Source organism: Mustelus asterias, chromosome 16, assembly GCF_964213995.1.
Source record: "Mustelus asterias chromosome 16, sMusAst1.hap1.1, whole genome shotgun sequence".
Taxonomy (NCBI): Eukaryota; Metazoa; Chordata; class Chondrichthyes; order Carcharhiniformes; family Triakidae; genus Mustelus; species Mustelus asterias.
The window spans coordinates 17,432,753-17,447,850 of NC_135816.1; the positions used below are offsets into that span (position 1 = coordinate 17,432,753).

The following is a 15,098-nucleotide window of genomic DNA, read 5'->3' on the forward strand; positions in this document are numbered from 1 at the left end:
TGCCCGAGAAAGTGAGACACAACTTTATTTATGTACTGTTAACAAAACTCAGATTAATTAATATTGTCACCCATCATTCTTGCCCAGTATATTCCCAGAGGATGATCCTGATTGCACCACTGTTACTGTGGGGTCGAAGAAGAAAGTTTTGGTATGAAATATACACTGGATGCATTTCCATTTTCTGCTACTCTGCCAGGTAAACTGATCTCAGTCCCATCATCCCTGAGCTTCCACAGCAGACTCCTTTGATTTGAGCGGCATTACCCATCGTGAGAAAAATTGGGATTTAAGGGATTAAATGCTGCGCAAAATTGAAGGAAATACAACTGTGGCAGCCAATTCATCATTGGAGCTTCATCATTGAATCTTTTGGCATTCATTTATTTTAAATACAAATTGCTAGCAATCAAAATCCGACACAATATTCTCTGGAAGGCAGTAAAGTGCTTATTTTTACATAAGTTACCTGCATCATTATAACTTTAAATTCAGCTCTGTATTTTTCTGATTTCCTGTCTTCTTTAACATTCCACTGTCCATTTATCTTGCAGAGGACTGCTTTTTCTTATTCAAATCCTGTCAAGAGTATCAAGCGTGTAATTTACAGAAGTATTTGCACTACCTGAGTTTGTTTATAGTAAAGCTCTTTGGAAGGTTTTATGCTACATTGTGTGATAGCCAACGGAAATTTGGATTCCATTGTTTGCATGGGTATTACAGGCTCGCTAGAGTTTCTATGGGATTGGAAGCTTTCCTCTAAAGTTCTTACAAAGATGGTGAGGATGTCTGTTACTTCCATAAGTATCACAGGCTGTCGTCCATAGTTACCAAGGATAACACATTTGGGGCTGTAGGCTGTCCTCAGTAACACCCAAACACAATGCAGGCTGTTTATAATTAGCGTGAACCCTACAAGCTCCAATAGTTTCATTGAAGACACTTTTCACGGAAAATCCAAAGAATACAAATAGCATCTTGCAGTAGTAATTGGTCGCTTCTTGAGTTTTTGAACTAACTTGTCAAACTGTTCATACAATTGTTATGCTACAGAGTGCGTGTAATTGTGTTTTGAGATACAAGTAGAAGTTGTAATCTGTAGCTAATGCATCAAGCTTTGGTACAATGGCTTATTCTGTGTTTTACAAGCCATGATATAATCACAAATAAAGTTTTCACATTAACTCCTATTTTTATTTGTGCAGAATGCCAGTTTCCAATTTGTAATATTTAAGAATTTCCACATATGGCTATCTACTTCTTGCCTTGTAGATAATTAGACAACCTTTCTCCTCTTTAAGCCAACTAGGTCTTCTAACGATCATCATTACTTTCAGAGTCTGCTTGGGTGAAATGCCATGACTCAGGTCATTGTTTATGTAACTACACTGATTGCAGGGATTAGCTGCAACATACTGAAAAAGAACTCTGCTTTGTTTTTCTTAAAATGGAAGAAAGAGTTTGTGTCGAAGACTAATTCTGCTAAGCAGCACAAAGTGGTGTCATTTTGATAAAGCCAAGAATACTTTTATCTGAAATTGTGAAGAAACAAAACAAACAGCAAATGTCCTTTAATAAAGTGTCTCAGAGCTAAGCTCTATACCTCTTTCACTTCATAAACACAGTTTCATAAATGTACAGGATGGACCATATAAAACCCAAGTTCAGTTATCCTTTCACCCAAATCGCCGGCTGACGCTTCCATCTGGAGAATGGTAACATTGCAGAGATGCACCCTTCAAAGATTCAATGCAGTTTTATTTTTCAAAATCAGCTGATGTCTCGAATCAGTTCAGGGCCGAAATCCATTGAGACTACCAAAATCAAGCATGCTGAGGTAGATGCTTCCAACTTGTCTCAGAGGAGGCCAACATCAAGGTTGTTGAGTTGTGATGTGAAATTCCTGTCCTTCCAATACTTTACTGTCACCTTAATGATAATTCCAGAGACTCTGAGTGAAGTGGTTTCCATGAAGTCTCTACAGTAGGTGACACATTGCCATTTTGCAGTTTCCAAACAAGTTCATCTTTCTCCTGACAAAGTCTTTCTTTGACCATAGTTTCTTTCTCCAAAGTCTGTTGCAGGACCTCATGATCCATAGATAATTGCCTGGAATAGAATGATTTACAATAAGATTAGCACTGATACATAGTTTTAAATATTTAATGCGTCTACTTTTTTCCATCCACAAATAAAACACATTATTATTCTCTTTTTCTTTAGTGTCTCCTCTCCTTATCTTTCCTGAATACAATTCCATTAGTGCCAGCAGTTCTCCAGTACCTCAAATAACCGTTCTTTACATTTGATCCTGGACAATAACTACTGACAAGACATCAATCGAGAAGGGAGAGAAATTACAAGGAAATCCCATCCTATTCTCATTGGATGTCTACACATTAATGCACACAGTTCGAACTCACTCAAAACCCATTCATTTAAAATCGGGCCCAATATTCACTTTGCAACTGGAGTCAATGGAATGCAATAAAGGGATAGGAATTATTTTCCCATGGGGACATTGATTCTGAGAATAATGTCTGTTCTGCAACACCATTTGTGACTAGTTAACTTAAGCATTTGGCTCCATTGCCAATAGCAGCATCCTACAGTGTAGAGTTTGCACATTCTCCCCGTGTCTGCGTGAGTTTCCTCTGGGTGGTCCGGTTTCCTACCACAGTCCAAAGATGTGCAGGTTAGGTGGATTGGTCATGCTAAATTGCCCCTTAGTGTCCCAAGGTGTGCAGGTTATGTGGATTAGCCGTGGTAAATGTGTGGGAATAGGGTGGAGAGGAGGGTCTGGGTGAGCTGCTTTTTCAGGGAGTTGGTACAGACTTGATGGGCCGAATGGCCTCTTTCTTCACTTTGGGGATTCTATGGTATTTCCACCCGCTCCTCCATTACCAGCAGAATCTCAAACCATCTCCGAGTGCCTAAGCTCCTGATGTACAGTGAGCTCCCAGCAGGATTCCCAACAGCAAGAATTAGTTCACCAGAGTCTAGTCAAGAAATCCCAGATGCTGCAGCACTTACAAGAAGTGGTTAGACAGTGATGGCTAAATTCATAGAATTACATAGAACTCTAAACTACAGAAAGAGACCATTCGGCCCAGGAGATCTGTGCTGTGCTTTAGGCTCTACAGGAACACAAGGAGCATACAAAATAGGAGCAGATGTAGGCCCCTGGAGCCTGCTCCGCCATTCATTAAGATCATGGCTGAGCTGTTTGTGTTTCCATCCACATTCCTATCTTCCCTGATAACCTTTTATTACCTTGCCTAACAAGAATCTATCGAACTTTGTCAATGTGTTCAATGACCCTGCCTCCAACGCCTATTGAAACAGCGATCCAAAGTCGCACAACCCAAAAAAAAATTGTCCTCATTTCTGTCCCTAAAGGGTGACTCCTAGTTCTTGACTCACCCACAAGAGAAAACATTCATTCCACGTCCACCTTGTCAAGACCTTCAGGATTTTATATACTGCAATCAAGTCACACCTCACTCTTCTAACTTCTTGATGGCCTAACTACCCCACGAACCAACTCCCCTTCTGACCCCCTGACTATCCCACTGAACCCCCAACAACTCATCCCAAGGATCCGACTACCTGATTGACCACCTGACTACATCTCTGACATACCAACCACTCACCTAACTCAACCACGCTACCCCCACAAGCACCCAACTACCCCCTTGATCCAACCTGACTAACCCTGCCCTGATTACTCCTCCTCACCTGACACAAGTCCCTGACCCAACTGCCACCTCACTCAAGTACCACCCTATCCACCTACTATCTTACCAACCTGCCACTCTGCTTACCTACCACCTCACCCACCTACCTCCTCAACCATTTGTCATTTTACCCATCTGCCTCCTCACCAACCCTACCATCCTTCTGATTCACTCACTCACCAACTCATCCGTTCACTGACATTTACACTGGACCTTCAAACTTATTGTATGGCTGCCAGTGCCATAAAAATGGGCATGTCCTGTCTTCCTCCGACTCTCCACTGCTGCGATAGGGTTCTTTGTGTCATGCTGTGCTCTACATTTCTGGGAAATCCAGGCTCGGAAGAAATGCAGAGCTACATCAATCAGGGGAAAGTTCCAACTGGAACGACAATCCAAGGATGACTGCCACTCTTCGGAATAGTCTGGTCGTTATATTTAACACAGTGGTTAGCTCTGCTGCCTCACAGCGCCAGGGACCCAGGTTTGATTCCGGTCTCGGGTCACTGTCTGTGTGGAGTTGCATGTTCTCCTCTTATTTGCATGGGTTTCCTCCGGGTGCTCTGGTTTCCTCCCATTCTCCAAAGATGAGCAGGTTAGGTTGATTGGCCATGTTAAACTGCCCCTTTGTGTCAGGAGGATTAGTAGGGTAAATACGTGGGGTTACGGCAACAGGGCCTAGGTGGGATTGCTGTCAGTGCAAGCTCGATGGGCCAAAGGGTCACCTTTTGCACAGTAGGGATTCTATGAATATTGAGGGTAAACTGATGGGTGGATTAGATTTATGCTTTTTTTTTGGACAGGAGATACCCAGACAATTTTCAACATTGTGGGGTAGATGCCAGTGTTCTAGCTGCTTCCTAGTTTCCAAACAGAATCAAATATCAATGCAAACATATTCTTTGCCAGTGAAATTTTATCAATATTCTTAATTATGTTAACTGCATCAATGTACCCATTCCTGGGCATCATCTGAGAGTTCACACGCCATCTACAACTGGTACAATTAAACACAATTTGATTTATGAAAATACCTTGCAAAGGCCTGTTGATTTGACAGACGAACCTTCAAGTCCTCATTTTCTTGTTGAAGAAGTTTAACTTTCTCCTTGAGTAAGTTATTTATTTCAATCTGATGACAATAAAATGTTTGTGTTAGTCGGAAAATCAAACCACAGCGACTGCAAAAATCACTTCTTATCTCAAACGGGAGCTCTTTCTGTACTCCCACACAAATCAATGTACCAGATTCTTCATCTGTAACACTTCCTTGTCCAGCTGATGGATTCGTTCATTCTTCATCTCCACCACAAAATGTAAACTCTCCAGTTCCTGTTCCCAGAATAAGTTCGGTGGACGTGAGTCCTGTAGTTTAAAGTACAGAGTTCTGAAGAGTTAGGCTGTCATTTTGCAGTTTTAAGGAAACAGAATGAATTTTTAAACTAATCAGAGGAAAGTACAAAGCAGAATTGTTTCTCGGATGCCTATGTTTTTAATGAGGTGTGAAAGATCTTAACTGCTCCTATCCACCTAGATCCGACTATGCCTTCAGCATTGAGCCTCTGAGTATTTGTCCATAGGAGCAAATTCACCAGGATCATTGCATACTTATCACCAAAACTGTACTCCCTTCGAATGGGACACCTAAACAAACTAACTAATGCATTTGCAACAGTGATAGGATCATAATGATACAGGAATGGCAAAATTGAAAAGGAACAAAATCCATCTGGTTCTCCTTCTATCACCCTGATAGTCACATAATACAATGATAATGACTAACCATGGCTATTGGACTCTGATCAATTAGTCCACAATGGATCCAGACAAGAAGCAGAGAGAACCAGTGGTCCGAGATATTTTTGGACTATAGTTATCGGTTTCTCCCAAAGCAGGCTATATTTAGCACTTGCCACGTTCCCAATTACTGATATACGGGCCGGAATTTTACCACCCCGCCCACCATGAGAATTGGAGCGGGCGAGGGGCGGACAACGGAAAGGTCCGTTGACCTCGGGCAGGATTTTACAGTTTTGCAACAAGCGAGGTCGTAAAATCCCGCCCACTGCATCGGAGTGAAAATCTATCGAGTTTGTATTTGAATGAATCAATAACAATTGTCACTATTTTCTAAGGAACATACAAACAAGGAACAGGAGTAGACCTTTCAGTCCCTCGAGCATGCTTCACCATTTAGTACAATCATGACTGATCTGATAGTAACCTCAAATCTGCAGCCACCCCCAGGCCTTTAGTTCTACTGTTCAGGGAAATAAATTGTAATGGTCAACATTAGTCCCTTTGGAATTCTAAGAACCGTGATCAATCTTCTCTTTTCCATTGAGAACATGCTTAGGAGTGATTCTCAAAGTGTCATACAATTAAAATAAACCGATTAATGCCTGGCAAAATTACTACACAATTGGGCCAGATTCTCCGTCCTTGCCCGCCGCTGGCATTCTCCAGTCCCACTGCAGTGAACCGAGATTTGGCTGAGCGTCAAATTTTCCATTCTCACTTGCAGGGGTGTCAGGGCGTGAACAGCCGGAAAATTCTGAACATTATGTTCGATTTGTTGATCTGAGTTTTACCCTGTAATATAGTTTATTTATTAGTGCCACAAGTAGACTTTCATTAACACTGCAATGAAGTAACTGTGAAAATCCCCTAGTTGCCACACTCCGGCGCCTGTTCGGGTACACAGAGGGAGAATTTAGCATGGCCAATGTACCTAACCAGCACGTCTTTCGAATTGTATGACTGGATCTGGTTGGGTTTGTTAATTCACATGGCTAAAACCCAAATTACCTGATTGTCTTTGCTGAGATCTCTTCTTAATATTGCGTCCTCAATTTTCTTTGTCTTCTTTTGAAATGAGGTGATTTGGGCAGTGAGTTCTTTGATTCTTTCCTTTATTGGAACAGGAATAGTCAACTGGATCACAATTATGTCATTATTGAGACCAAACAATTAGCATAAGAATATTTAAGATGTTCGGACTCGAATGAATAGAATACTTTGTGTATTCTTTTCTGATTTTAAATAAATCAGACGTATTTTCCAATCTGCCTGCTTGCTTTTTCTCTTCCAATAGGAACCAAATTGAGACCCCCCCCCGCACCTCCCCCCCACCGTACCCCTCCCAACAGTTGAACAAATTTCTACAGTGAATAAATGAACCATATAAATTTGCAAGGTCCCTACGTTGATCCTCTTTTGTTCCAAGTAACTGACTTCATCTGGTCAGTGCCAGTGGTGTAACAATTGGCCTTAATATCCTTACATTGAGGAGGGAATATCATCCAGGGTTTTCACGTTTGATCGCTGTGTGCGTGCGTATACATGACGAGTGAGGGCAGGGTCATCCTTGATTCTGATTCCTGCATGACGTTGGCCTAAATTTAACATTCCCCTGTCAGCATGCTTGCAGGCAGGGGGTGAGTGTAAAACTTCTCAGGTGGGCTTCTTATTGGGTTCCTGCCCACACCGACTTCTTTACAATCTTACGCTTGCGTGGATGAGGCCTCAGCCAACCCGCCCACACTTGCCCCAATTGAGGCTCTTAAGTGGCCAATTATTGACCATCTAAGGGCTGTTTCCCTCTCAGCCTCAATTTTTAGGCTGGCAAAAGGAGTTCCCGGGTATGGGGAAAGCCTGAAAATACTCAGGTTCAGGTCTCAAGCACATGTGGCACCTCCATCAGCAGCCCCCTTTAACTTGGGCACCGCCTTCCCCCTTACGATCTGGTAACCTCAACCCCCACTGGTCACACTCTGCTGATCTCCCCTAGCCTCCCTGCCATAATCAAAGCTCTTTCTGGAATCCCAGGACTTAGACTCTCGGGACTGCATGCAATACCAATCCCATCCACTGTGGCTTCTGGTGCTGAAGGGACCTCAGAGCTCCCAAGTGGGGGCGGGGTAGAAGTCTCGCCTGGAGCCAATTAACACTTGTCAGATTGTGAAATCACTGCAGGGCAGATAGTACCGTCAGAAAGTCTTCAGGTGGCAGGAAGGCAAATGCTGCCATCTTACAATCCTGGCCATTATCTTACGGCACTTGTTATGTATGCTTACATGCGAATCATGGGAACCTGGCCAAGGTACATGAAGGCATCCTGGAATCATGGAATGGTAAGCTGGCAAGAAATCAGCTTCTCCAGGAAAGGAGGGCAAGGCAGAAAACGGTGTGAAAGTAGATACATTTAGAAAAACTAACCTGAAGGCACTCGTTAGTTTTTGTAAAGGATTCAGTCAATGCTTTCTGCTCCTGTTGATGTAGTTTGATGATCCCTAGTAAAAGCAAGGATAGTCTCTCATATTATAGGACAGTTGCATGGCTAATAAAATATTGAATTTTAAACATAATGATTCAATCTATTAATTTATTGACTCATATCAACATAACACTTTTGATCAAGTTCTGAATCAAACAATTTGTAGACAAGACTACAAGTTATAATGCCAGATTTATTGTTCAATCCCCACCCAAACAAGGGAATGCCAACTAGTTCCCCTTTCTATTCTGTACAGTTTAAAATGGAACACACAAGTTCCAGACCTACAGGTCAGTGTTGAGTTCATTTTATTTTCCAATCTCCAAAAGAGGATTTAAACATTGTCTCATTTAGGTTCAATAGGTTCATATTCAGAGATGGCAGTTAGAAATCATAGAATCATAGAAACCCTACAGTGCAGAAACAGGCCATTCGGCCCATCGAGTCTGCACCGACCACGATCCCACCCAGGCCCTATCCCCATATGCCTACATATTTACCCGCTAATCCCTCTAACCTACGCATCCCGGGACACTAAGGGGCAATTTAGCTTGGCCAATTAACCTAACCCGCACATCTTTGGACTGTGGGAGGAAACCGGAGCACCCGGAGGAAATCCACGCAGACACAGGAAGAATGTGCAAACTCCACACAAACAGTGACCTAAGCCAGGAATCGAACCCTGGAGCTGTGAAGCAGCAGTGCTAACCACTGTGCCACCGTGCCGCCCAAGTGATACGGAAGACAATGCACTGCCTAAGTCCTGTTACAGGGAAGGGATGTTCATCACTTCCATTTGGAATTATTTAGCATCATGTACAAAATTTAGATAGAAAATTGAGAATCAGTTCTTTTGAATCTTATCCATATCACCCTGCAGAAGGTTTTGTCAAACATCAGGTTGGCATCTTTAGATTGGCACAAGTGTTTAGTGGCACACCAGGCTCTTGCTGAGGAGGGAATTCAGTAACTCCATCAGATGTTAGGGGGCAGAGGCCATTGTGTTGCCAAGGTACTCTAATCAATCAGAAGGCGCTGTCTGTAATACTTGAATTTTCATCTGTTGAGTGCAACTCTGCGTTCAGGATTCAAATGATCCTTAGCTGCCTACTTTCACTTATTTGGGAGAGGAATAAGCCACCGAACTGTAAATCTGGCGTAACAGAAACTGCCTTATTTTCCCTTCCATTATTGGGCAGTGTGTATGGCAAGTGGCCAAGATCAGATAAAGCTTACAAAAGACAGTGTAAGGTCACAGAAGCATGTTGTTGTCAATAGATGCAAATTGGGAAAATATTTCCTCCTGGGGGATTATAGTGTATTAATGTGGGATGGGGGAGGGGAAAGATAAGGATAGGGTTGGGATGTCAGTACAATATGCTGGCTCTTTATCACTTTAGGGTGCAGTCAATCACCAAAATAGCATGATTTATTTCTTCACACGACTTTTTCTGAAGTATTGGAACCAGTAATCCTAAAGTAAAGTACTGCTTTTGGTTCTGTTCAAATGAAGTCGAATAAATCATAGATTCTGGACTCAAACCTTTTCTGTTATGAAGACATACTTGGAAAGCAAATTCTATTTATGTTAAAGAAAAGGCTAACGGGGAAGATTAATGATAGTAGGATCACAAAGAAGGGTGGTAATGTTGAGAGCTAGATTCCTTTGCTAGAAACATGAAAGAGTGCCAGAATACTTAAACGCGACACAGGGCCAAGGCCTTCTTTGTAACTTCGCCATGGAAGGGGACAGAATCCAAGTCTGTGGCAAGGGTGTAAGACCATGAGCAAAGGACTGGCAGTGAGTACAATTTGTGCAGGCAATTGAGGCAATAAATATGAATGTTCCAAATTAGTCCAGGGCATTAAGCTTTCTTAAAGAAAAATCGTGTAGGGGTGTGACCTGTTTCAGGTAAGTGTCGGGTAAACTCATTGTGGACCAACAGATTACTATTGCTATGGAAACTGTTGCTAAGCAGCTTTTATTAGTCAGGATTACATAAATAGGCTTTTCTCTTTCCAAAGCTAGTTTACAGATTACTTTTTGGGTTATTTCACAAGCAACATGAATTTTGTTCTTTTTTTAAAAAGAGATTAGGTATATTTTTCTTGTCTTTTGTGGGGTTTTCTTTAAATTTGAATTAACTGCAATGGAAAGTGTAAATACTTACTTTGGGTTTCAGTGTGTTCTTTTTGAATAAATGGAAAGCAACAAAGAGTATCATTTGCATGGAAAATAAACCTCACTTTACTCTCATTCAGAGAAGCATAAATACACTCCTGATTAGAACCATTACCTGCTATTGCAGCCTCACACTCCTCCTTGAGGACCTTGACGTATTCAGAATGACTGGCCTCCAGTTCCACAATTCTGGAGTCTGACTGTGCTGCTGCTTTCTGAAGAATTCACAAAACAACTTGGTAATCATTTACTTTTAAACAAATACTGTCCTGTTGCCAAGATACAAATATGACATAAGTGCTATCCAAATGACCGTTTGACAGACCAGAACTTGGACAGCTCAAAAGAGATGAGTTTTGGACCATTGTTGCTTAAATCCTTGAATGGCGGAGGCCCAACTTGAAAGAGTGATGGTTTTCTCCCCAAGAATTAACAAGCCCTTCCGAAGCAAAGTTCGGCTGAAAGATTTACAGCCAAAGAGCTTTTTGATGGCTCTGTGCACTTCCAACATTTCCTATTTCAATTTCCTGCTGTGGAGTTTTCTTTTCATTCGTTCATGCAATGCGGGCATTGCTGCTGAGGCTAGTATTTGTTGCCCATCCTTAACTCATAGAATCATAGAATCCCCACAGTGCAGAAGGAGGCCATTATAAGTTCAGAATTAGGCCATTTGGCCCATCGAATCTGCTCTGCCTTTCGATCATGGCTGATATGCTCCTCTCCCCATAACCCTTCAACACATTACCAATTAAACATCTGTCTAACTCCTTCTTAAATTTACTCACTGTCCCAGCACCCACCACACTTTAGGGTCGTGAATTCCACAGATTCACAACCCTTTAGGAGAAGTAGTTTCTCCTCAACTCTGTTTTAAATTTGCTACCCCTTATCCTAAGGCTATGACCTCTTGTCCTACAATGCCCCATCAGCAGAAGCATCTGCTCCACGTCTACTTTATCAGACCTTTTATCATCTTGTATACCTCAATTTGATCTCCCCTCATTCTTCTAAATTCCAGAGAGTATCGGCCTAAACTGTTCAATCTCTCTTCATACGACAAACCCCTCACCTCTGGAATCAATCTAGTGAACCTCCTCTGAACTGCCTCCAATGCCACCATATCATTCAGCCCATCAGGCCTGCACCGACCACAATCCCACCCAGTTCCTTTCCCGTAACCCCACATATTTACCCTACTAATCCCCCTGACACTAGGGTCAATTTAGCATGGCCAATCAACCTAACTCTCACATCTTTAGACTCTGGGAGGAAACGGGAGCACCTGGAGGAAATCCCATCAGATACAGGGAAAACATGCAAACTCCACACAGACATTGACCCGAGGCTGGAATTGAACCTGGGTCCCTGGCGCTGTGAGGCAGCAGTGCTAGCCACTGTACCACCATGCTGCCCCAATTGTCCTCGAGAAGATAGTGATTAGTCCAACAAATCAGCAAGGCTGATCAGCATGGAGCTGCACTGAGAATTCATATAGTTGCTGATGGAACACATGGGCTCATGATAAGTATTAGCATAACTGTGACCATAGCACGTTACTCTTCCTTGGTATCCCTCAAATGCATTTAAAACTATACCATTCTCCTCCAATGCCTTTATTCCATTGTCCAGATAACTGCAATATTGTCCTCTCTTTCTTCCTCCCTGAGCTATCTGATCATTGCCAATGGCATCTCCAAATCCAAGTCCCCATTGGATCTGAACCACTGATCTGATTTACTGCAATGTTAAACAGTGAACCTGTGCACCTTCTCAGTTGGACGCGAAAGATCCCATGGCTTTATTTTGCTGAATCAGGGGAGAGGACTCTGGTGTCCTGTCCAACATTTACCTCGGAGGTTGTCTTGAGTTTGTGATAGGCTCTATATAAATGCAAGTTTTATTTTTGCCTGGTGGTAAAGCATGTATCCTGTTGACACACAGCTCTACCCCTAAACTTCCACTCTCTATCTCTGCATCACTTGCCTGACATCCAGTTTTGGATAAGTCACAAGTTCTTCCAGCTAAATATTTGGGAAAACGGAGTATATAAGCCAACAAGCTCAATTTACATGCACCCGATTTTCTTCTTATTATAAAACAATAGCAATGACTTGTATTTATACAGTGCTTTTCAATGTAACCAAATGTCCAAACGTGCTTCACAGGATCAATATATACAAAATATGATACCGAGCCACATGAGACTTTAGATCAGAACGAGCAAAAGCTTGCTCAAAGTGGAAGATTTAAGGATTGTCTTAAAGGGCACAGTCCAAGATGTGCGGGTTAGGTGGATTGGCCATGATAAATTGACCCTCATGTCAGGGGGATAAGCAGGGTAAGTATGTGGGGTTACGGGGATAGGGCCTGGGTGGGATTGTGGTCGGTGCAGATTCGATGGACCAAATGGCCTCCTTCTGCACTGTAGGGATTCTATGATTCTGTGGCTCAAGGCATTTTTTGTGGGCAGCATGGTGGCACAGCGATTAGCACTGCTGCCTCACAGCGCCAGGGAACCAGGTTCGATTCCCGACTTGGGTGATTGTTTGTGTGGAGTTTGCTCATTCTCCCCGTGTCTGTGTGGGTTTCCTCCGGTTGTTCCGGTTTCCTCCCACAGTCCAAAGATGTGCAGGTTAGGTGGATTGGATAAATTGCCCCTTAGTGTCAGGGGCACTAGCTAGGGTAACTGTGTGGGGTCATGGGGATAGGGCCTGTGTGGGATTGTGGTTGGTGCAGATTCGATGGGCCGAATAGCCTCCTTCTGCACTGTAGGATTCTATGATTCTAAGAAAGTGAGGTGGAGGGAGGATAAGCCAGAGCTTGGGCCTAGGCAACTGAAGGTACAGCCACTAAGGATGGATCAATTCAAATTGGGGACACACAAGAGGCCAAAATTAGAGGAGCATAGATAAATTAATTCAAATTTACCTCTTAAAAGTTGTACATTTAGAGGCTACAAACTTGCATGTCCCCCAGATGCCATTTGTATGTCATCCATAATCTACTAGTAGAATAAACTGAAACTATTCACCAGTGTTTTCGCTTTTATTTATGACTCAAACCTTTTGCAGTTCCTGTTTCAGTTTTTCGATGTCCTCTGCATGTATCTGCTGAAGTTGTTTTTTCTCTGCACTATGCGTTGAGCTTAGATCCTCCCTCAGTCGGGTAACTTCTCTCTCGTGCTCCTCTTTGATCCCTTGTAGCTCTTTCTCGTGTCTCCCGAGAAAGGCAGCTTCTGTCTTCTGTAGCGGATCAGGAACATTCCTGAGTAAATCTGAGGAGGGAGAAAAATAAAACAGGGTGATTATTGAATGTTCAAAACTATTGGAGAAGAGATTTTAGTGGATGACAAATCTGGCCTGTGCGTGTGTCATTTCACAATATGCACTTCAAGCGTAAAATTTCCCCTTGCACCGCAAGCGATAAGCGTAAGACTGCAGACCTTCCTGTTGGACATGAGGAGATAGAAAATGCATCAGTAACAATAATTAATTGCTAAACATTCAGCAAGGTTAACCTGGTACAACAGCCAGACCTAAACGGTTGAGGTTATCTGGATTATAGAATCCTACAGTGCAGAAGGAGACCATTCGGCCCTTCGAGTCTGCACCGACCACAATCCAACCCAGGCCCTATCCCCATAGCCCCATGCATTCACCCTAGCCAGTCCCCCTGACACTAAGGGGCAATTTAGCATGGCCATTCCACCTAACCCACACATCTTTGGGCTGTGGGAGGAAACCGGAGCACCCGGAGGAAACCCATGCAGACATGGGGAGAATGTGCAAACTCCACAGACAGTGACCAATCTGGGAATCGAACCTGGGTCCCTGGTGCTGTGAGGCAGCAGTGCTAACCACTGTGCCACCGTGCTGCCCCAATCACTGTGTGATCATTTCATTTGTTACTGTGAGAAAATTCTTAATGCTGGTGACTTCTTTCTGTGGGATTAGTAAGGGATGACTTGAATCAAGTTTACATGAGGAACTGACAGGATTGGAGGCAGAGCTGGTTTTACACATCGTCTGTTTTTATTCTCCATTGAAGTCAATGGGGATCAAGAGGACGGATTCCATTGAAAGGAACCTGGTTAATATGGTCCTGATATAGTCAGTTACTGATAAGCAGTAATTGCTCCAATTTAGATCAGGCTTCCTGCTTTCCATTCGGCCACCTTCTCTGTTCAGAATGAAATGGCTAATACTGTCCCTCGGATTGGAACATAGAATCATGAATACAAATGAGAAATCTGAGCCTCCACACCAGATGACAATATTCCAGCACTGATTTAGTTGTGTTCAATGCAGCAGAGTTTCACTGTAAAATAAAGAACAAAGAACAAAGAACAGTACAGCACAGGAAACAGGCCCTTCGGCCCTCCAAGCCTGTGCCGCTCCTTGGTCCAACTAGACCAATCGTTTGTATCCCTCCATTCCCAAATCAGAGGGAGATTCCGATATCTTGTACACTTATGCCTTTACTAGGAAGATTGTTAATTATTTATAGTCTTATTGTGGTTTAACATCATTTTAATTAGATGGTTACACACCATTCAGCATGGGGCCCCACAGTGGTTAGCACTGTTGCCTCACAGCGCCAGGGACCTGGGTTCAATTCCGGCCTTGGGTCACTGTCTCTGTGGAGTTTGCACATTCTCTCCATGTCTACATGGGTCTCCTCCGGGTGCTCTGGTTTCCACCCACACTCCAAATGTGTGCAGGTTAGGTTGATTTGCCATGTTAAATTGCCCCTTAGTGTCAGGGGATTAGTAGGGTAGATTTATGGGGATGGTTGTTGGAGCAGGCTGTTCGATGGGCTGAATGGCCTCCTTCTGCACTGTTGGGATTCTATGAAACCATGTTGTTTTAGCCTTTTGTAATAATTCCTGTTCATCAGTTAGGTA

General features: G+C 43.0%; 1 protein-coding gene across 1 annotated transcript in view; it reads right to left on the reverse strand.

The window, feature by feature from the left end:
• Positions 1–1,556: 1,556 nt before the first annotated feature.
• Positions 1,557–15,098, reverse strand: part of LOC144505032 (coiled-coil domain-containing protein 69-like) — a 37,879-nt gene continuing 24,337 nt past the window's right edge. The window contains exons 3-9 of the mRNA XM_078230707.1: positions 13,258–13,469; positions 10,311–10,410; positions 7,956–8,029; positions 6,546–6,647; positions 4,983–5,102; positions 4,772–4,869; positions 1,557–2,109 (exon numbers count right to left, since the gene is read on the reverse strand). Coding sequence (XP_078086833.1) covers positions 1,926–2,109; positions 4,772–4,869; positions 4,983–5,102; positions 6,546–6,647; positions 7,956–8,029; positions 10,311–10,410; positions 13,258–13,469 — 890 coding nt within the window. The 3' untranslated portion in view covers positions 1,557–1,925. The remainder of the gene's footprint in view (positions 2,110–4,771; positions 4,870–4,982; positions 5,103–6,545; positions 6,648–7,955; positions 8,030–10,310; positions 10,411–13,257; positions 13,470–15,098) is intronic.